Source organism: Zingiber officinale, chromosome 6B, assembly GCF_018446385.1.
Source record: "Zingiber officinale cultivar Zhangliang chromosome 6B, Zo_v1.1, whole genome shotgun sequence".
Lineage (NCBI taxonomy): Eukaryota > Viridiplantae > Streptophyta > Magnoliopsida > Zingiberales > Zingiberaceae > Zingiber > Zingiber officinale.
The window spans coordinates 107,807,510-107,829,650 of NC_055996.1; the positions used below are offsets into that span (position 1 = coordinate 107,807,510).

A 22,141-nucleotide genomic window follows, 5' to 3' on the forward strand; every position below is an offset into this window, starting at 1 on the left:
TCGGACTCTCCTACCGACCGTAGCTCTCCACGTGAGGCCCACGTTTTCTCCACGCCGCTCGCGCCGCGTGCAGTTAATTTATAATACGACATAGTAATTAAAGATCAACTCCGATTTTATTAAAATTCCAAAAGTAGGTAAATCATATACCAAAATTTTAATCGACATTTTTTATCAAATAAAAAATATATATTTTTCTATGTTTGTATAATGTACTCAAATCTCAATTATAGTAGTCTGGTGGTAGTTGTTGAAGAATGCAATCACAAGAAAGAGTAGGCTTTAATTCATGCAATTGTATCATTATTTTTTCCCCATTAAAACAAAATTCTCGAGACAATCTTATAAATGTTTAAACATGTTCAAATATAATTTATTTATGTAGATTAAAATTATTTTTCTAATATTATATTATATCGTTAATTCAATGATTAGTATTTATAATTATCAGTGAGACATCAGGCTTTGGCGCGACGTCCCTTTTCTTAAGTTAAAACCCCTTCTCTCACTCTCTTTCTCTCTCTGGTTTTGGTGAGTTCGATCGACCGCTAGGCGATCGAGCTGCATTGCGATCCGAAGGAGTCTCTTTAGTTGCACGTTCCTATAAGTATCGTTGCCCCATCACGCCTTGGAGCCTCGTCAGCGGCAGTCTCCTCCGCCCTCGCTTGCTCGCCAAGCGCGATCCGGAGTTTGGTGAAGGCGTCGGTTGAGCTGCATGCTCTTTTTGTCTGCCCCTACGCACGCGCACTCTCTTCTTCTTCCTTGCTTTGTTTATACCAGTGTATTCTCGGAGCTTAGGTTGATGGTTGGAACAAATCTCAAGCGGCTGGGACTTTTCCCGAAAAGGATCGAGTTTTGGCTAGTTGACTGATTTCTTTGACTTTTCAAGGCGAGTTAATTGGCCGGTCTACTGATCTCCTTTCTTAATTAGTGAATTATTCGGCGTACTTGCGTCTCAAAGGTTCGCATTTTGTACTTTGCTGGTGAAATGTATTGATCTTTAATGCAAATCTTGGTCCGCAGTTAGAAGTCTTGAGCGATTGCGTTGGAGTTCCTTTATGGGTTTTATTTCAATTTGATTTGGAATAGCTTGATATTTAGTGGATCGCACCGAGATTGGAGCCGTTGGATATGAAAATGTGTCATTTGTAGAAAATCTATTGTTGTTCTCCGGATTTTGATCTGAGTTTCTTTGTCTTGTTTCTGATTCGTGGTTACTGTTTGGTTTTGTTTTTATATAGATATCTCTTTTGTGAAGAGTTGCATTCAGTTGGATCCGTGCATACTGGTATGTTTTTATATACATCTCTTTTGGAAGACTTGCATTTAGGTTATTCAGTTGGATCTGTGCTTGCTGTTATGTTTTTATACACATCACTTTTGGAAGAGTTGAATTTAGGTTATCCACATGGTAATTTAATTCATTTTCAAATTATATTGGTGAAATAAAAAAGAGCATTAGATTTTTCTTGATGCATTAATGTTTTGCTTAAAGGGACGCAGTTCATGGTCTTATACAAATTGATTCAAGGGAGCAATTAGGAAGAAGAAAGGTGTTTTTTTATTCGCCTGATATTTAGTGATTCAGGAAAAATGTTGAGGATTCCTAAATGGAAGATTGAAAAGACAAAAGTGAAAGTCGTCTTCTGCCTACAGTTTCATGCAACACATGTACTCTCTGCCTTTCCCTAGGGTTTTTTTTTCTTTATTGTTTCTTTCAATGAATTGACTAGCTGGTCAAATGAAACTTTATTTATTTGAATCTTTTGTTTATCCTTATTTTCATTTGATGATACTTTATCTTTATCCTGTTTTGCATTCCATTTTCTTTTGTTGATTCCTTGCTTAAGGAGATTTACTTCCTAAAGTTTATATGGCAATGCCCTTCACAAAATAGCAGACTATGGTGATATACTATAAAAAATTATTAGTTTTCCGTAAGTGATAGCATAGTTCTTGTTGGTTTTTTCAGCTTGTGTTTGTTACTATATTCATGTTGCAGCTTATCAGACATTGCAATGATATATAATTGCACAATATTAAATTAAAATCTTTCTTTGACTGTCTATTGCTCAACTGTCTCTCTATCGCCTCCAAAGGAATTTGTTGCCATATGATAAAGTCAAAAGGACAATCAATATAACAGCACAAACTAGTTATGGTTTTGTACATTGTTTTCAACATATCTAGATTTCTAGGGAAATTGTGGTCAATTTAGTTGCAATATTTCGTTTCCTCTTTATCAGGTAAAATGCCTATAAGTTATTGTTTGCAATCTCACTAAATTATCATATTATGGAATATTGTTCAACTCATGATCTGCAGCTGTTTTACATGTTTAATTTGATGTCAGTTGTAGAGTATCTAATGATTGAAAAAAGTGAATTTTAAGACTAACAAGTTACTTATGCTCCAGTTAACCTGATATTAGTGCTGATACTGGTAGCAAAATACTTGCTCTGGACAAATTATATTACACCTGTAGCAAGTAATAATGAGCATGTTTAGGTAACATAAGAGATATTTTCTTTTTTAGAAACTTAGGGTGGGACAAGTTGTTTATATCTCTTATCCCCATCGATGTGGGCAGAACAACTGCGAAAACAAATAAAGTTAATGTCAGAAATGGGAGCTGCAAGTGGCCAGATCCGATCTATGAAACTACAAGACTGCTCCAGGATGCAAAGACTAAAACATATGATGAGAAGCTGTACAAGCTTCTGGTGGCTACGGTATTTAGTTCTTTTTTTACTTTGTATTTTTTACTTTCTGTTCCTGGTCAAATCACAAACTTAGACAAGCTTGCCACTGAATGCCACTGCTACTTGATTTACATACCTTTTCAAATGCTACATGTCATGTGAGGTATACATCTCATCTTTATTTATTTGCTTTCTGGAATGTATTTCACAGGGGTCTTCCAGGTCAAGTTTCCTTGGAGAAGTTAATATCAACCTTGCAGACTTTGTGGATGCACTAAAACCTTCATCTGTTTTGTTACCTCTTACTAATTGTGATTTTGGAACAACAGTGTTTTTATTATTTTTGAACATGTTTGATTCTCTACCATTTGGTATGTCTTTATTATCAAATTTAAGCCAAAAATGAGTGCTCCCTTGAAAAATTGTGAATCAGCACTTTTCTAGGAAAATGTTAAATTGGCAGTCCAGAAGTTGATATTTAGCATTTGGTCTTTAACATTTGAGACATGAGTTGACAATACATTTCAAGTATATCTTCAAATTTTTTTAATAGTTTTGGTAGCTTATATGAGGCATACTGGATTCTTTGTTAGTTCTTGGTGGAGGGACATTCAAACTTTAGGGATTATAACTTCTCGACATGCTGAATCTGATGGAAGAAGGATAAACATAGATTATCAAAGTTAGACAAATATATAGCATACTTTTCTTTGCAATATTCTGTGACAAAATTTTACACATGAAAATAGTGATCCATATTTATTTTTCTTGTATTCTCTCTCTCCTTCCTCTCTTATCTCCTATTATCCTCCTAGTAAACTAGCTATTTATGCTAGATCTTGAAAGTTTCATCATGAAATTTTTGACACTAGAATTTGGAGAAAATAAAATTTTATCGTATTGCACATAAATAAGATAACCACTATATAAGCACCTTGACTAGACACAAATGAATTTTTATTTGAATAATGAAACCAGATGATTTGAATACTATCTGAGATCAGAACCGGGGTTTATGCATCTTTTAGTTAAGCTCAAATATTTATTTGCAGAATACTAAATCAGCAATACCATCATGACTGACACTGAAGGTATCAAAAAATATGTGCACAGAGATACATGGGATACTGAAAGGGGATGACAGAGGCTATATATTCTTTCATTTACCACAACAATGTCTCTGCAAAATGTATCAATGTAAATTTCAATTAATTAAATCCTTATATTGGGATCATTTCTATTGAATTATGAAAAACTCATAGAAACTAAGGGCTTTAGGTTAAGAATTAAGTAGAGGCAAAGAGGAAATGTAATATCAACTTAAAACCAATGGAGAAGTTAGTAAATATTTTAGGTATTTTATATATATTGTTCCAGAAGAAGGAAAAATGTGCTATTGAAGTTGACAACTTTTGTGGATCTATTGAAGTTTAAAATTTGGTAAGAAGTTACAAGAATTATAGGTTGGAATCATGATCAGTGAATAAAGAATCTGTACAACAGATGGCATGAGGATGCGCAGTGGGTTTGTTGTATTACTAGAAGAAATTTAATAAAGAAGATTCTTTGTACACAAGGATTAGGTCTGTCAGCTTGGAGAATAAAATGAAGAAAAATCATGAAGGATGTAGACCAAAAAAGGACTGGTGGATGGTGTTTGGTGAGATTAATTGAGTATTTAGGGTCAAGGGGTAAGGAAGACTCGAGAAGAACTTATAATATTGAAGTTGCCAGGCTGCCGGTTAATATGATTGGTAAAGGGCTTTGGTCTGTTTGGGACCAAACCTCACCTTTATTACTGAAATGGGGTTCTCCTCAAATAAAAGAGATTATACTACACTACAAAAATAAAATAAAATCTCTGCCTCTTTGTAGAGCCAGTCTTAGGCTGTTGGGTCATTGTGGCTTGCTTTTTTTATTAGATTCATTTACTGCTATTTTATCCTTCGTCATTGTAATGGTACTTTTTCTGTGTCTTTTTTTGGGTGTATTCCAGGTCACAGTACAACTTCTTACTTCCAAAACTGGTTTCAGGTGCCACTTAACAAGAAACATTTTTTTTCTCTTTTGTTAGCATTTGTAACTTTTCTCACTTGTTGCGTTGCTATTCAGAGAATTTGAGCAGCAAAGGGAACTGAGTGTAAGGGGGATTCAGATGATATCTAGCAATAAAAATTATCCGGTTGATACTGAAGCTACATCACCAGAGATAGTTAATGAAGTAGCAGACAAGGTTGAGTTTTGTATTTTAAGTAGTATTATTGTTGGCTCCCTTTGACTATGTTATGCTTCCATTTCTCAAATTAATATTGTGATTTGGAGGAACTCTGGAAGATTCATGCAGTGTTTACCTTTTCTGAGACATCAACAAGGAATTTCAGTTACAGTATCTCTATGTGCAGATTACCTATTGAGTAGACAGTGTAACTAGCAAGTTAAGTCATACATAAATATGTGATTTGGCCCGCCATATTTATGTCCAAATAAGATGGGGTTTTGGAAGATCTGACACTCTATCATCTACAGCTCTAAATTAACCTCAACTCAGTGCAGTGCAAACGATATGAACACATTAATAAGAAACAATAATTCCATTCACTTTGGAAAAATGTGGCTCTCTAATTTGAACATTGAACCTATCGATCAAGACTCGAGAGAAATGAACATAGTTCATGGTAAAATTAGGTTTGATTTAATTTATTCTTCGTTTTAGTTAAAACCTTGTTCTTACTCTGCAAGGTATAATCAAGAGAAAAGAACATAGATTTAGTTAAAATTAGGTTTGATTTAATTTATTCTTGGTTTCAGTTCATGGTATAATCTTTTTATTGTTTTTTACTTCTTCATGGTGTGGTGACAGTGCACATCACTTTTTGTAATTTAATGGTATTTGATTGATTCTTATGAAAGTCTCAATAACAGTCATCTAGATGTTTGCGGGCTTTTATGGGCCAGTAAGTAGTACATGTTACACTTTTTATCCAGGCATTCATCACTAAGTACAAGAGTGCTAATAGGAATATCTTACTCCTAGATTCTGCTGTTAAATAGTCCTACAACATGGATTGTAGTTTTTTCATTTGAAAGGAAAAGATATACAGTTCATTCTATTGTCTTAAGAACTTGATCTTAAATAAACTATTTTGTTATTACTGATTTGCCTTTAGCAACTCATATACTAAAATCTTAGTTAAGTCAACTGGTATTGTTCCTGCACATAGCACCAAATTTTTGCAAATAACTTCTTTTTTTTTTTTCATGTTTACCTATAACTTCTTTTAACTTGAGGAATTTTGTAGATGACTGCATGCATTTTTATTAGTTCTTCTAGATCTTGCTTTTACAAAGGCTTTTGTAACTGATATGCATAGGATACTACTATAGCAAAGTTGGCTTTGTGAATACATTCTTGTACATGAGGTTCGATCCATCTCATTTACGCACTAATTTCAGGTTGTACATAAATCCCTTTTCAACCAGGAGACCTACCGTCTGAACTTGCTTCCAAATTCTTGAAATCAAGTTAGTTCCACCAACACATTATAAAATGCAAGTGTGGAAATTGTTGTAGCATCATAACTTCTCAATTGAAAAGCTTGGGTACCTTGGCAGCACAACCCCAATTTTGGTACAGACGAGTGTGATAGAGTGATCCATTGAAAGACTGCTGTGCTAGCTAGTTCTATGATCCAGTCTTGAAACATCTAAATGATCATGCCAACTTGATTTTTCTGGCCCTAAAGATTTTCAAAACAATTGCATGCCTCATTTTGGCAACTGCTCATGGAACGCCTTGTTATATCTTTAAACTCATTTATACAACTAACAACCAAGCCTTTTCTCACTAGGTGGGGTCGGCTTTTAAACTCATTTATCTTCTTTGATAATTTCTAGCAATGAGCAAATAAATTGTTTTGCTCTTGATGACATCTCTGTATCACATCAATTGGAAGCCAGAAACTATATGCAAGTTATTGCAAGTCTGGAACAGTTCAAGCAAGAAGCGACAGAGAACATACTTCAGTTGCTTAAAGAGAATATGAATAATATAAAGGAAGAGAGAGATATTTCTCAGAGATCTCAAAACAACACAGAACTAAATTATCTGAATATGAAGCAGAAGTTTGAATCTGATATAAATGCAGTAACTGAAAAGCTAGTAATGTCCAATGCTTTGGTTGAAAAGCTTCAAAAAGAACTACAAAATGCTTCCGAGAAGCTTAAGATCAGTTCAGATACTGAAGAGAAAACCGAATCTATCAATAGAGAACTGTCATCAAAATTGGCAACCTTAGAAATGGAATTGCAGCAGACTGTTGAAGAGAACAAGGATCTAGTTAACCAGCTAATTCTACTAGCAACTGTTAAGGAGGATCTTGCAAAAACTCAGATCAGTCTTACGTATTGTATGGAAGAGAAGAGGAGTTTGTTGTTGTCTATACAGTCAAAGAATGAGGCTTCCATCCAAATGGAAAATGAGATTTACAGTTTGAAACAAAGTCTGCAACTCATCCAGAGCGACATGCAGACAGAGAAAAGAATGAGAAAGGGACTTGATGATGCAGTTGCAAGCCTTTCAGCACAGTTTGAGGAAAAAGAATGTCAGCTGTTATCTTTATATGAAGGAAAAATGGAAGTGGCACAGCTGCAGGATATGATTTTGGAGTTAGAAAGAACAAACATTGGGTATAAGGATCAACTTATGAAGAGTGAAGAAAGCCGAAGTAGTTTAGAGAGTGAGAACTCATCCTTGAAAGTTGAAGTTGTGGATGTGAGAAATCAATTGGCAGAACTTCTCGAGACTTCACTGGCCTCTGAAATTGAAGTTACAGTTATGCAAAGTCATTTCTGTGACAGGATGCAGGATTCCTTTGCACAACTTAAGACAGTAGAAAGAAAGCTCGAGGAGATGACCTTAAAAAATGCAGATCTTATTGCTTCACTTGACACACTTGCTGAGAAAGAATCACTGTTAATAGACAAAAAAGGAAAGTTATCTATAGTTCTTCAGTCATTACAATCTGATTTTGATATTATTTTTCGGGAGAAAGAGAGCCTTATTGATTACGTAAACAAAAAAAATGCAGAACTTGAAGAGGTGCAGCTTAGAGCTGCAACAGTGGAAGCTGACAGTAATTGTCACATGAAGAAATATGAAGGTGAGATTTGTCAACTGAAAAACATTATGATCTTTTGTGAAGAAGAAGTGTGCAACTTAAGGTCATCTAGGGATGCATTAGAAATTACAAATGTGGTACTGAAATCTAAACTAGAGGAACAACATATAAAAATATCATTGCTTGAGGAATGTGAGTCTCAGTTGAGAGCCTTGCAAGAGCACAACGAGGAGTTTAGTTGTAGACTCTCAGAACAGGTATTGAAGACAGAAGAATATAAGAGAACCTGTCCAACCTTCTAAGGGAACAAAGAGATAAAGCAGAGGCAGTGTGTCTTCAGGCTCGAGAAAAGGAGAATGAGAGATCATCATAGGAGTCACTGAGAATTGCTTTTATTAAAGAACAGTATGAGTCCAAGATCCAGGAGCTGAAAAATCAGTCGTTTGTCTCCAAGAAGTATGCAGAAGAAATGCTATTGAAATTGCAAAATGCTCTTGATGAAGTTGAGAGCAGAAAGAAAACTGAGGTTTCTCTAGTGAAAAAGTTTGAAGAGTTGTCAGAGAAAATATCTAATTTGGAGTGTGAGCTAGTTACAGTTCTGACTGAGAGAAAAGAATTAGCCAATGCTGATGATAGGATAACCAATGAACTGGAGTGCACTGTCCTGAACCTCGAGTGTTGCAGGGAAAAAAACGTGAAGCTTGAAAACTCCCTGAAGAAATGCAATGCTGAGAAGCTAAAGCTCGAAGATTCCTTAAAGGAGTGTAATGAAGAAAAAAATAATGTGAGAGTTGAGCTTGACCTGGTTAAGAGGTTGTTTGAAAATTTGGCCTTAGATGTATCTGTTAACCATGAAGGCAATAGTGACTCTGATTTCCCTTCCATAACGTCAATTGAGCAAATTTTGCAAGATGACAGCTTTGAATTGTCAGCAGTCTTCCAAGAATTGCCAAATTACAAAGATACTAATTTGGGAATAGATGCTTCAACTGTGGATTTCACAAATTCTCCAAAGGATACAGATGTTGGAGATCTGCTGCCAACTATTGCTGATGAGAAATCATGCTCTTATTCCCCTCCAAATTCAACAGCTTTTAAGGTAACTGTAGTTTCACATTGGATTGTAGTTTTTTTTTTTTAAATATGGTACACACTTAGAATTTCATGAAAGTTAACGTTAGTTTTTTATATGCCATGCACCACTTCTATTTCAGGATACTGAAAGTGCACTTGGACAACAAACCAAATTCACAGACAATATAACAGATATAACTGACATTGAGGAGCACTTCAAAGAGCAGCAGAAGTTGATGTCTGGCATAAGCATGCTATAGAAGGAGGTAAATTCACCAACTTTAATATAATTTACAACTTGGAAGGTACTCAATCATAACCAAGGCTTTACTATTGGAGGTCATTCCTCTGACAGTAATCTGCAGCCATTATGCATCAACAAAGTAGAATTGGGTGGTTTGGCTCCCTTCATGTTTAATAATCAGTACGGTTAACATCAATCTGATACTTCTATTTTCTTTTAAATCTTTGCAGTTGGAGAAGCTAAGAAATGAGAATATATCATCACTAATTCCTTTAGAAGGCCAATTTCTTTCATCCCATCAGATTTTAGAGAGATTTATCACAACTTGACCTGGTATGTATGACTTACAATGATCATGTGGTACACTGAATAATTATATAATTCTTCTTGGGCCATATGTCAATCTGGAACTTCCCTTGGTTAGGCAAATGAGCAACTGGGAAGCATTTTTCCTTTATTCAAGGAACTTCCTGAAAGTGGCAACGCATACTTGCTTTGGAACTTGAGCCTGCAGAAGCATTGCAGTCAAAAAAATATCAGATTTTCACGTACAAAGGTATTCATTCTTTCAATCATTGTTTGTAATTGGCATTTTTTTTTCTTCTGTATTTCCTAGGTTTATTCCTAGCAAAATTTCCTGTATCTTTTTTCAAAGCTTCAGTCATGGGATTCATTGAGCAAAGTAATACAACATGTCAACATGCACAAGCAACCTACCTGATTTCGCTACTAGTTTATGCATATTGCAAGGAGACAGGAGAACTAATCTTTGCTAATTTGTGATTGAATAGGGCCCCCTTCAATATATTTTAGTAGTCAATAAAGGCTAAATATATGGCCCCCAAAACGCAACATTTAGCATTAAAAGCTAACAGAGTTCCTAAGCAGGTGCCTTCCAAGGTTCTTTTACGTATATAAAAATACACATGTATGTTGCTTCAACATCTGCTCTAATGGAAGTAAATCCATTTTATTGTTGATGCGGAGTACACTGAATCTGTGAGAAAAGATTACTTTTGAGAAGATCACCAGTGTGGTACAGCTGTTGCAGCTGGTAGACCTTTGCAGGTACTGCAGCTTGAAGATTGGCTGGAGGTGCAACTGGAAGAGTGCTGGATCATGCAGATACGGTCATGGTTTTGTGAGGGTTAGTTGCTCAAAGAGTAGGAGTTGTGCGTTGAGGACTTGAAGGAGATCCCAAGTATAATATGTGAGGCGGGAAGCCCTTGTGACAAAAGAGGCATGACCTGCAGGAAGACAATTGTGGAGGATGTGCAGGTGCTTTGGTGCCAAGTAAAGAGACCCACCCGTTATCTCTCAATTCCATATTGGATAGGTTTCCTTCAATATATAAACTGCAGCATCATGGATCTATATGCAACAAATTAAAACACAACATAATGTAAAACACAATCTAACAACTTAATGATGTGAAATAAAAGTCTTGCACAAGGCATTACAGTAAATTTGTTTCTGATATAGCCAATTATGTAACAATGTTTGCCGCATTCATTTAGTTTAGCTTACACACAAATATAAGTATTGTTTGGCTGTCAGAAATGTATCTTTGCAAATTGAATTCAGGCTCTGGATTGATTATAAGCACTCATCATGACTTCGTTTGACTGGCATGCAGCTCATTCCTGAAACAACATGACAACGAGGCATTAGTGTTCCAGAGCTTCAGGCACATCAATGAACTGATAAAAGAGATGCTGGAGTTGAAGACTCGATATACTGCCGTTGAAACTCTTGAATTTGTATTTTTCCTTATGCGTATTAGTTCTGTCCTGATATTTGTATTTTAGTTCTTCGATGATCCAATCTCTCTTGCAATAGATGCTGCTGTTCGCTTGCAGCCGCTTTGTAGTGAAAAAAGTGAAAAAGAATCAGGTGAACTTTCATATACCACCCGTCTTCTGGTATCCACTTTGCAGATTGGTTGCCTGATTGGCAAAGCTGGATCAATCATCTCTGAGATGAGGGGGACTACACGAGCCAACATATGTGCGCTTTCAAAAGATAATGTTCCGAATGTTTCTTCTGAAGATGATGAGATGGTTCAGGTAAGCAATTATTATTTCTTATTTCCCCGCATGTTTTTTGTAATTTCTGTACATACTATTATGTGCCATTATACTGGTTTTATACAGATTAGTGGAGAGATTGGCGTTGCAAGAGATGCACTTGTCCATGTGACAACTCATCTAAAAGCCAATTTATTTGAAAGGGATAGTACATCAGCTGCACATGGTTCTTCTGCTCCTCACCATCGTTTTCCAGTTGATGCTTCTGATGGTCCAAAATATCATGGAGGCCGGGATAATAAATCACATGGTCATGGGTTTTCATATTCTGGTGGATATGGTGCTTCCCGTAATTTGCTGCCATCTGATACTTATGCAGGCTATGGCAGTTCTCAAGTATGTTTTGTCCCCCTTGAAATATCTTGATATCTTAATTTAGAATAATTATCTCTATCTATATTCTCTTCATGTTTTGTTTGGTCAATCTGCATGTTAGCTTGCTGAAATTCTACTAATGATTTGTAGCTACCTTTAGGGTGGTGGTAGCAATTACAGTTCATATGATGGATACTCTTCCCGTTATGGAAACATTGGGTAACAGTTTATTTGTTTTTTTATTTCTTATTTCATTTGCAGTTTTAAAATGTTTGCCATTAATGCTTTACAAGGAACCTTATGGTTGGAGGTTTATAGAGATTATTAGAATAAGTCCATTCAGGATCATTGAAAAATGAAACACCTTTTTTAGTATTACCCCAACTAATTTAGTTTTGGACTGCAGCAATCAGTAAATTTGAAGTTATAATTTAGATGAGTACTGTTTAAAGTAAAATCTAGAATCTCGTGTATCTTTAACCCCCACGAGTTAGGCCTTTATATAGGAAAGTAGATATACGGTAATGGATGGGTTGGGGAGGAACTGGAGCACCGCTGTGACGATTTCAGACCTGTCTGTTCTCGATGAAGAGGAGAGCAAAATTGCTTCTTTGTCAATAATGCAAAAGGACGAAGATAGTGACGATTTATCAATAATTTTACAGGCAAAGCCTAAGCCTGAAAAGTATAATCAACTGCAATCTCCACAATATGACCAGCAGGAAAATCTCAGTGTTGATGATGCCCTGTACAAACGGCTGGAAACTGCTCTCAATGAATTGGAAAACTCAAGAAGGGGAGCGCCGCTGTGCCCTAGCCGCGCGAGAAGAGGAAAACGCGAAGAAGGGCGTCGGGCGTTGTGTGTTTGGCGTCCACGAAACAGCAGGCGGGCGTCGGGCGTCCACGAGGCGGAGCTCAGCGTCCACGAACCAGCAGGCGAAGCTCGATGCTGGAGAACTCGCGCGGTGCGGCGCTGGAGAACTCGCTCGCGCGGTGCGGCGCTGGAGAAGAACTCGCGCGGCGCTGGAGAAGAACACGCGCGTCGCTGGAGAAGAACTCGCGTCGCTGGAGAAGAACTTGCGCGTCGCTGGAGAAGAACTTGCGCGTCGTGCGGTGCGGCGCTGGAGAACTCGCGCAGTGAGGAAGAGAGGCTCGGCAGAAAGACGGCGCGGATAGAGAAAATAAATTAGGGTTTTACCTTGGCTCTGATACCATGTTTAAAGTAAAATCTAGAATCTCGTGTATCTTTAACCCCCACGAGTTAGGCCTTTATATAGGAAAGTAGATATACACCAAAAGACACAAATACCCTTTTACTTATTCTAACAAGTACAAACTTGATGATCTGTGGATGAGGCCATGGATGTACTGAATGTTGGAAAAAATAAGAATTTCTGGTTGTCTTAGATTGTTATTTATAGCAGTTGCGGGTTAATGGTTTTTGCTAGAATTTGACTGTAGAATAAGGGTCATCATAGGTTTTTTTTTTGCTTTTGAAATATTTGTGGAGGTTACAAATGCTAAGGAAGAAAAGGTTGTGTACTATTGTATTGAAGTAAGGTAGATTGCTTATTGTCCTAGAGTTATATTGGTAGCCCAGGGAAAAAATAGAGAGGAAATGTAGAAAGCAATATCAGAACTCTAATGTGGCAGTTAAATTCTGTATCTAGTGCGAAGAGAAAAATAAATAAATGCAAAGGTCATGTACAATTTCCTTGTCAAACTTAAACCCTATTTGATTTTTTTACTATGTTTTACGTTCTATAAGAGAATATGGTGGCTTTGCACTTTTTATCCCGTTTGAAATCTCATACCATATGTAGTAGCATGTGCCGGTCTAGATAAAGACCAACATAAATCACCAGAACATTGGCAGTTGTGTGTATGCCACCTGCTGTCTTACTCCAGTACAAGGCAATGTATTGTCTTTTGTCTTCTGTATCCAGTTTCTAGGCCTTGATTTTTTATTCTAAAAATGGCTAGTTTTAGTCAAATTTGTTTTCTTTGCAATAGAGAGATGGGAAATAAGGATTGTTTGATAAATTAGTTGACAATTATAATGTGGAGATGTGACATGGTCATCACAAATAACTTATTAGTATGTAAAGGGCTCCAATTATGGGAAGCTTCAGACTCTTCTACAGCAATCAATTGAGAAAAGAGACAATTCAAATCGGGATCCTAACTTTTGGTCAAGGTTTTTGCAATGATTTTTTGACATCAGTATTGTAAAGAAAAATGAATTTCCAATTATGGGAGCCAACAATGTGTGAATCTAATAGATTAAGTTTCAGAATATTATATTACAATTAATTGAGAAAGTTCACTAAGAGTTGCCTAGTAGTGTTTAAATGTCAATAAATGATCAGAATCTTGAAACATTTGGTTAGCAGGGAAAGTAATGTACTATGTGTTGGTTGCTACACCTGGATTCCGTTCTGTTCCTGTATAAAAATTTTGTACAAGCACAGAACTTTTCCTAGCTATCCATGTGCTCTACTGAAGTTAAACTTGGATTGCAAACGATGCTTAATATTATTAATCCAAGTTGCTCTTCAGAAGTTAAACTTGGATTGGAAACGAAACTTAACATTTTTACTTCAAGTTCAACCGATGTGTTCTTCAGAAGTTAAACCATATTACAGAAGATGATTAAACATTTATTTCAAAGATTGACTTCCAGGTTAAACATGACGAGGCACTAGGCCTTCTTAGGTATGGGATCATCCACCACTTCCTAGACAAAGCCTTTTAAAGAAATTCAATGTTTAAACTTCTTACAGTAACCCTCGGTTTAACTAAAGAGACCTCAATAGAAGCACAAGATCGAAACATGAAATCGAAACACAAAATCGAAAACACAAAATCGATAGCCTCTTGTGTTGGTATTTCAAGATTCATTCAAAGAATATGAACTAATTATGAAGCGGGAACTAATAATTAGTTATACCTTTCTTCGAAGATTTAATAACCTCTTGATCTTCTATGGTATTCCTCTCCTCCTCTTGAACGTCGTATGGGCGACGATCTACCAAGATGAAATCCACCCAAACCTTCTTCTTCCTTCCAAGCTTTCAGCCACCAAAAGGATATCACAACTAGGGAACCTCCTTTCTCTTCTTCTTCGCCTCCAAGTATCCGGTCACCAATTGAACTCCAAGCTTGATGCCGCCGGCCACAAAGAAGAAGAAGAAAAGATGATAAAGGGCCGGCCACCAAGGAAGGGAAGAGGAGAATAGAAAATGTGTTAAACCATAAGGCACCACCTCCTCTTCTTTTATAATCTTTGGTGAATGCCAAAAAGGAAAGTTTTAAAACAAAATTAAAACTTCCTTTTAATTCTCTATTATGGTCGGCCAAACCCCTTTCATCAAACAAGGAAAGATTTTAATCAAAAATTAAAATCTCTCTTTTAAAATCCCTTTTGTGGATAGCTATAAAAGGAATGTTTTATAAAATTAAAATCTCTCTTTTAAATCCTTTTGTGGATGTCTATAAAAGAAAAGATTTCAATAATTAAAATCTCTCTTTTAAATCCCTTTTATGGATTTCTATAAAAGGAAAGATTTAACAAGATAAAAATTCTTTTTATTTCCTTTTGTGACCGATCTAAAAAAGGAAAATTTTATAATTAAAATCATTCTTTTAAATCCTTTTTATGGATCTTTATAAAGGAAAGATTTTAACAAAAAATAAAATTTCCTTTTCTAGTTTATGTGTGGCCGGCCCCTTGCTTGGGCACCAAGCAAGGCTTGGTCGGCCCTAGCTTGGGCTCCAAGCTTGGCTTGGCCGACCCCCTTGCTTGGACACCAAGCAAGGCTTGGCCAGCCCTAGCTTAGGCTTTAGAAGTTGGGCTTTGGGTGGATATAAGGCTTTATATAAGAGGCTACAATAGGGACCTAGAGGAGGAATTGATTTTGGTCTCCCGATGAGCTCGAGCTTCCCGTGTTCGCCCCGAATACTCAACTCAAGTTCATCAATAATAACTCATACCACTAAAGAGTTATTATTGAACTACCGCACCATTCCCAAATTATATTATGGGCTCCTTCTTATCATGAATGCGTTAATCTCCCTGTATTTAAGATATCAAATGTCCATTAATTAAATGAGTTACTGACACTCACTTAATTAACATCTAGCTCCAAGAGTAGCATCACTCAACTTTATTGTCATGCCGAACTAAGTCCACCTGCAGGGTTTACATGACAATCCTTATGAGCTCCTCAAGGGGACATCATTAACCTAGATAACTAGGATATATTTTCCTTTTATAATTAACAACACACCATATAAATAATATTATTTCTCAACTTATCGGACTTATTGATTTAATGAACTAAATCTCACCCATTGATAAATTAAAGAAATAAATACTAAATATATGTGTTTGTCATTATATCGAGATTAAGAGTACGCACTTCTATAATAACAGAGGTCCTGTTCTTTTATGCAATTAGTATAAAAAGAACAACCTTAAATGATCCTGCTCAATACACTCAGAGTGTACTAGTGTAATTTTATAGTCAAGATAAACTAATACTAAATCACACTACGACCGTTTCAATGGTTTGTCCCTATCCATTTTGGTCGTGAGCTACTATTTATAATTTATATGGAACTGATAACATGATCTTCTGTGTGACACCATGTTATCTACAATATAAATTAAATAAACAACTATATTTAACATAAATGAAGATATTTGACCAATTGCGATTCTTATCTCAAAATAAATTTTTATACAAAAGCTAGGGTTTTAGTATACATTCTAACACTATGAATGGAAGAGGGAAGACCATGGATAACACTTGGTAAATCGTACCATGCCTTGTTATACTAGAGTTGTAAGTTTAGTTGGCAGCCGACACTCAACAGTATGCCAAAGTAACACATATCATTATGCTATGGAAGTAGGTCTTTGGTAGAAAAACAAGTAAAACTTTAGCTATTGAAGGTAATCAATGAACTCGAAAATTTGGCACTTGGTAGTACTTAGATTTGGCTCATTATTTTTGGATTCTTCCACCAGTGCATACTGTACTTATTATCTGATGGTAGACAATGTTGATTTTATCTATGTAATAGTTTAAGTCTCCGCAAAGCTTGCACTAAGCATAAGGGTAGGTTACATCTCAACTGTTGACATTTTGCCAATTAAATAGTGTTTCCATATGATTTTCAGGTCTGAGTCCTTGTTCTGATACTTCTTTTATTATTGTTATTATCATATGAAACTAAGTACCTTCCATTATTGTGCATGTATTTCTTTTACCTGCAAAACCCTCACGTTAATAAACTTGAGAATCAATTGCTAGTTATCCAATGCTCTTCCGATTATCATTTTTCACTATACCTTCCACATTAATCACCAATGGTGTTTAAACAATTGCACGTGACATTCGATATTTGCTAGTTATGCAATCCTCTTCTGATAAGTTCTCGACCTCTTTGTGGCCATGATTTTAACTCCATCTTAAAGATGATTTAGATAGCCTATTTTCTTAAGCGTGCTCATTACTGACAAATTGCAAGTGTCAGTACCTGTGCAGCTTTTCATATTATCCAGAGAGAATTGTTTTTGTTGCCTTAATCATTAGCATGCTTTACCAGGTTATCTGGTCCCAACAGGTCCCATGGGACCAACAGGTAGAACATCATGATTATTAAAACCTCAATGAGTAGGACCAACAGGTAGAACATCTTTTTGATTCTGAATGCATGAAATGGTATCCAACATAATTTTGGAAGCTTTGTTTCTTCATGACCCTAAAAACCTATATTAGACTTCTAATGCAGCTAATCTTTTTCACATTTGTTGCCTTGCTCTCCTATTAAAACAGTTTAGGTCTGAGAAGCCTGGAGCTAGCCTATATATGAAGCCTCAAGCCTAAACCAGACGACCAGATGAACAAGTCAGAGATGTTTATCTCCTACCTCCCCCTAGCTTTATACTAGAACATTACTGCATAACCATGCATGGACCTAAGCTTCAAGCTTCCCAATCAAGCTTTGTTTTAAGGATTATTCAGCTGTTTGTATTTTGAACCTCGACTATCCTCTGTTGGTGATTACCGAGTAGTGTGCCTATATTTTAGATATTATTTCTGATTGAAACCATCTGTGGAAGGTTCCTACTGATCTGTACCTTATTGATGTCCTATTACAACGTTTAGATTTACTTCCGCTGCTACCATATGGTCTGTGAGCATTTATTCTGTGCAATTAGATTGTTATCTTGCCTCTCTGTTTACGGGGTCCTCCATCTATTTGTGATATCGCCGGGACATGAACTATAGGTTTTTCTGTACTTCAATCACTTTTTTTTTTTTTTTTTTTTTCATTTTGGTAAAAAATTACTGATATTGATCGGCTCTTGGAAACATCTTTACTTCAACATGTGGGACCCCCTTCTCCATGTAGGTTCATAGAGATATAGATATGTTAAATCGCAGTTAATCAGGTCAATTACCTGTTCGACTGGACCATCCTTTTCTTAATTTTGGAATTCAATTATTCTTGTTATTTTCTATATTTTGATTTGATTCATTCATTGAGCTTAGGTTCTCTTCTCTCTTATATTTTGGTGTTGTGTTTGCTGTTTCAAGATTTTAGCCAATGTCTTTATGACTAATCTTAAATCTAATCTATTTAACCAATAATGCATTTATTTGTTTTGTTAACATCGATCTGGATTGCGTTAGTTAATATATTTTGGAGACTAGGATATTTCAATCTGATCATACTGTGGCATTTTTATTTAGCTGTTACAATAATTTCAACTTCTGTTTACTGTGTGTCTCGGTGTTGACAGACTGTTGCATCATTGAAATAGATGTAATCTTTCTTTTACTTTGTCTAATTCATTTGATAGTTTTGTAAACAATTTTTTGTAGTGCGGGAATTAATCAGTCTTCTTCTTTTCTCTTTGAAATTGTTACATAAACTAAGTTATTATTTGATTTAGTGGTAGTTAAATCTGGAACTTTTTTGTCCAGAGGTTTGAATTCACATAATAATAATGATAGGATGGCTTAACATTGTTGCACCTGCTAGAAAATATTGTCATCCATAATCTTAACATTTTTTTCTTTTCTTTTTGAAAATGTGATTATAATATTCAAGACTTGATACTTTTCTCAAGTTTCAGAGCAAGCTGAGGCTGGAAAGTAATACTAAAATATAAATTCTTGTATTATTTATTTATTTATTTATTTATTTTTTTGCTTGAACATAAAACACAGTTCCAACGAATTCAAGTTAATCTAACAATTTTATTGCCATTTCAATCAAGTCATCAGAGTTACGAAGATTGTAATGACGAATTACATGCTGATAAGCCATCCTTGTTTAGCTTAGCAAAAGAGTCTTACACTTGCAATTAGGATATCTCCATTTCGAAGTTCTCAACTAATCCTTGACCGCTAAATCTTCGCTTTGGTGCTGCTTAAATAAAACCAGGCGACTACTCTATTAATTCAGATCAACGCTTTGCTTAAAATTTCTTTTATATTTTTTTTACTATAATTGACATGTTCACATTTATAATTGATGGTTGTTGTCGCCTTTTGTTTCTTCAAAAGGAGATTAAACCTAATCCTTGACGACCAAATTTTCGTCGCCATTGGCCCTTTTCTCATTTATGTACATATATAAAAGGATTAACACGCATAAAGAAATATCATATTGTATTGGCCCTTTACTCATTTATGTCCATATATATATAAATGGATTAATATGCATAAGGAAATGTCATTGTATTGGCTCTTTACTCATTTATGCATAAAGAAATGTCATTGTAGGCCTCATCCTTGTCTTTCATGTCTATAGTTGTGAGGTTGAATCAAACTCAACATTCTATACATGGACTTGCCCCAAGATGTTAGCTATTGTGCATGGGCAAGTGCAACCGTCTCAGAGATTTGATCCATGCACCAACTCTTCTTCTTATCTATATGATTTGTGAATTTGCACATCTTCACATGAAGACACATGATTACTCTTTAACGTTAGTTTACCTTATATTCTACGTATCCTTTTTTTTTTTAATCCCATAGGCTCGAGTGACAAAGCTGAAGCTCCCCTACCACTCAATCTTATATTCCAAATCGCATCACTAATTAACAATCTCAAAAGACTAAAAAGATCCCCTTTAGTTGCTCATGCGTAATGGTCTTAATTATGAGAACTTCATTGATGTCCTTTGAATTACTAAAACATCTATTTATTGAAATTTTTTTATCGGCCAATGTTATTTATCTCATGGATTTTTTTCCCCTTATTATTTTACGTTTCATACGGTGAGCAATTACTCGAATATAATCATAGATTATTATGTTACTTATTACATAGACAACGCGAGAAATAGCACCAATTACGTTCTAAATGTTTGTGATGGGAAATGACAATGATGCACATCTCATGGCTTTGGACCATTTCTCACGCTGTCACGCATCAGATCGCACCATATTTCGCCACAGAAAAAAAAGAAGTTATCACATGCAAAATTCAGTCCTGGTCTAGCAAAAGCACGTTATAACTCACCTAATCCCTCACAACTTTTCCAAAGACGTGTGTCCCTCCCCTCAAAAGGAGAGAACCTAATCATTTTATTATTCCTGGACGACTACTATATTTCCATTGTCATTGGGCCTCCCTCTGTTCTCACCTTGCATATCTCTCTTTCAGACATCTTGTTTCCTATTTCAAAAAGAAAAGACAATTGGGAACCTTCCTATACTTGCAAACCAAGCTATCCACCGTCCTTTTTGTGCTTTACTTTATTATAAATAACATAGAGCGTCTTAAGAGATGTACTGAAGCTAGAACTAAGTGAATCATGACTTCTTTCTTCTCCTCTTCTCATGTTTTCTCTTCCTCCTCTCTGCATAATCCAATGTTATTGTTGCTGTTAGGATTCACTATCGTCTTCCATGTCCATGAGTGCGAGGCTCAATTAACCACGACGTTCTATGATACCACTTGTCCGAACGTGTCGACTATCGTGCGTGACCAAGTGAGACAGGCACAGAGTTCGGATCTACGCATCCTTGCGAGCCTCACTCGCCTCTTCTTCCATGATTGCTTCGCTAACGTATGCTGCTCTGCCTCCTCTTAACTAGCTTCCATGCATACTCAGTATGAATATCAAATATGAATTTAATCACCATGATGATTGTAGGGTTGTGATGGATCGATATTGCTGGATAATAGCAGCACAATCGTAACGGAGAAGGATGCTGCCCCGAACAACAACTCTGTGCGGGGTTTTGACGTCATAGACAACATCAAAGTCGCCGTCGAAAATAACTGCTCCGGCATTGTATCTTGCTCTGATATCTTAGCTATTGCAGCTGAAGCTTCGGTGAACTTAGTAAGAACTAGTTATAATATTATCATTTAATAAAATTTTTGAAATTCTCAAGAGCTTAAAGTGTCAAATTCACCCTTCATTTTCATTGATTAGTTAATTATGTAATCAAAATTTTGACAAAGTGTTACAACTTAAAGGCAGGTGGGCCTACATGGAGTGTCTTACTTGGAAGAAGAGATGGAACTACAACCAATTTAACTGCCGCAAATAACCTTCCTTCTCCCTTCGATAATGTCACTATCCTCCAACAAAAATTTGCGGCTGTCAACCTTACCGTCACCGATTTAATCGCCTTATCAGGTAATTGAATGACTCTCTTGAAGTTATGACAATGTATACATACATACATGAATATCGACTTTAATTTTAAATAAATCATAAATTGCAGGAGCTCACACCTTTGGGCGTGCTCAATGTCGGACCTTCAACCAGCGACTCTTCAACTTCAGTAACACAGGCAATCCAGATCCATCATTGAACACCACATATCTCTCCGCATTGCAGCAGAGTTGCCCTCAAGGCGGAAATATCAGCGTCCTCAATGACCTCGATGTCTCCACCCCTGACACCTTCGATAACCAATATTACACTAATTTGCAGAGCCTGAGGGGGCTGCTCCAAACCGACCAAGACCTGCTCTCTGCCGCCTCCACCAATGCATCTACTGCCCCCATCGTCAATGACTTTGCTGCTAATCAAACCACCTTTTTCGAGAGCTTTCTTGAGGCGATGATTAAGATGGGAAACATCGGTGTGCTCACGGGGAGCAACGGGGAGATCAGGAGCAATTGCAGGCAAGTGAATGGAGCTAGTGACATGTTAATGATTGAAGTTGGTGCTAAAAGAAGTTCTTCTGTTGAGAATATTTGAATTCGAACTCAATGACATGTCTAGTGTCTTAATTACCTCAACTAGGTGAAGTAAATTTCGTTTGAGTGAAAAACTAATCGATTGAACAGAGCTGTTCGATTTGGCTGGTTGTTTGTTTTGTTTTAAATAAATAAATAAAATAATTCCCACATGACAATATTTGTAAAACACAATATGCATTGTTTATTTCGATTTTTTCGGAGGTATTAAAATATTATTAAAAGAATTGATTGATATCTCACACATGTTGGGTCTGATATAAAATGCTGCATTCAGATAAGTCGAAATAAATAATGGATAATATATTTGGACTCCTTGCAACCTCAGGAATCCACAAGAACTGAAATGGGTACAATCGG

The 22,141-nt window shown here is 36.1% G+C and overlaps 2 protein-coding genes across 19 annotated transcripts; both read left to right on the plus strand.

The window, feature by feature from the left end:
- Positions 1-473: 473 nt before the first annotated feature.
- Positions 474-11,434, plus strand: LOC121988771 (sporulation-specific protein 15-like). 18 transcript variants are annotated; one of them, XM_042542394.1, is made up of 13 exons: positions 488-1,139; positions 1,242-1,288; positions 1,589-1,671; positions 2,417-2,508; positions 2,591-2,732; positions 4,699-4,736; positions 4,815-4,935; positions 6,156-8,918; positions 9,034-9,159; positions 9,368-9,470; positions 9,562-9,693; positions 10,774-11,203; positions 11,296-11,434. In XM_042542394.1, exon 8 carries the CDS (start codon positions 6,667-6,669, stop codon positions 8,119-8,121), a length of 1,455 nt encoding a protein of 484 aa, XP_042398328.1. In that variant the 5' UTR covers positions 488-1,139; positions 1,242-1,288; positions 1,589-1,671; positions 2,417-2,508; positions 2,591-2,732; positions 4,699-4,736; positions 4,815-4,935; positions 6,156-6,666; the 3' UTR covers positions 8,122-8,918; positions 9,034-9,159; positions 9,368-9,470; positions 9,562-9,693; positions 10,774-11,203; positions 11,296-11,434. The 18 variants fall into 18 exon arrangements, with proteins under 18 accessions (XP_042398336.1, XP_042398333.1, XP_042398334.1 ...); XM_042542395.1 differs by having other exon boundaries at positions 488-961; XM_042542390.1 differs by having other exon boundaries at positions 488-1,288.
- Positions 11,435-20,336: 8,902 nt separating this feature from the next.
- Positions 20,337-21,900, plus strand: LOC121988778 (peroxidase 15-like). Its single transcript, XM_042542430.1, has 4 exons — positions 20,337-20,633; positions 20,721-20,912; positions 21,050-21,212; positions 21,301-21,900. The coding sequence occupies exons 1-4, from the start codon at positions 20,379-20,381 to the stop codon at positions 21,780-21,782; spliced, it is 1,092 nt and encodes a 363-aa protein (XP_042398364.1). The 5' UTR covers positions 20,337-20,378; the 3' UTR covers positions 21,783-21,900.
- Positions 21,901-22,141: the final 241 nt, after the last annotated feature.

Excerpts from the sequence above, each read along its gene's own strand:
- LOC121988771 (XM_042542387.1), top strand. The coding sequence starts at position 6,667 with ATGCAAGTTATTGCAAGTCTGGAACAGTTCAAGCAAGAAGCGACAGAG.
- LOC121988778 (XM_042542430.1), top strand. The coding sequence starts at position 20,379 with ATGACTTCTTTCTTCTCCTCTTCTCATGTTTTCTCTTCCTCCTCTCTG. Across the intron at positions 20,634-20,720 it reads TCCATGATTGCTTCGCTAAC|GGTTGTGATGGATCGATATT; the intron begins GTATGCTGCTCT and ends TGATGATTGTAG. Across the intron at positions 20,913-21,049 it reads CTGAAGCTTCGGTGAACTTA|GCAGGTGGGCCTACATGGAG; the intron begins GTAAGAACTAGT and ends TACAACTTAAAG.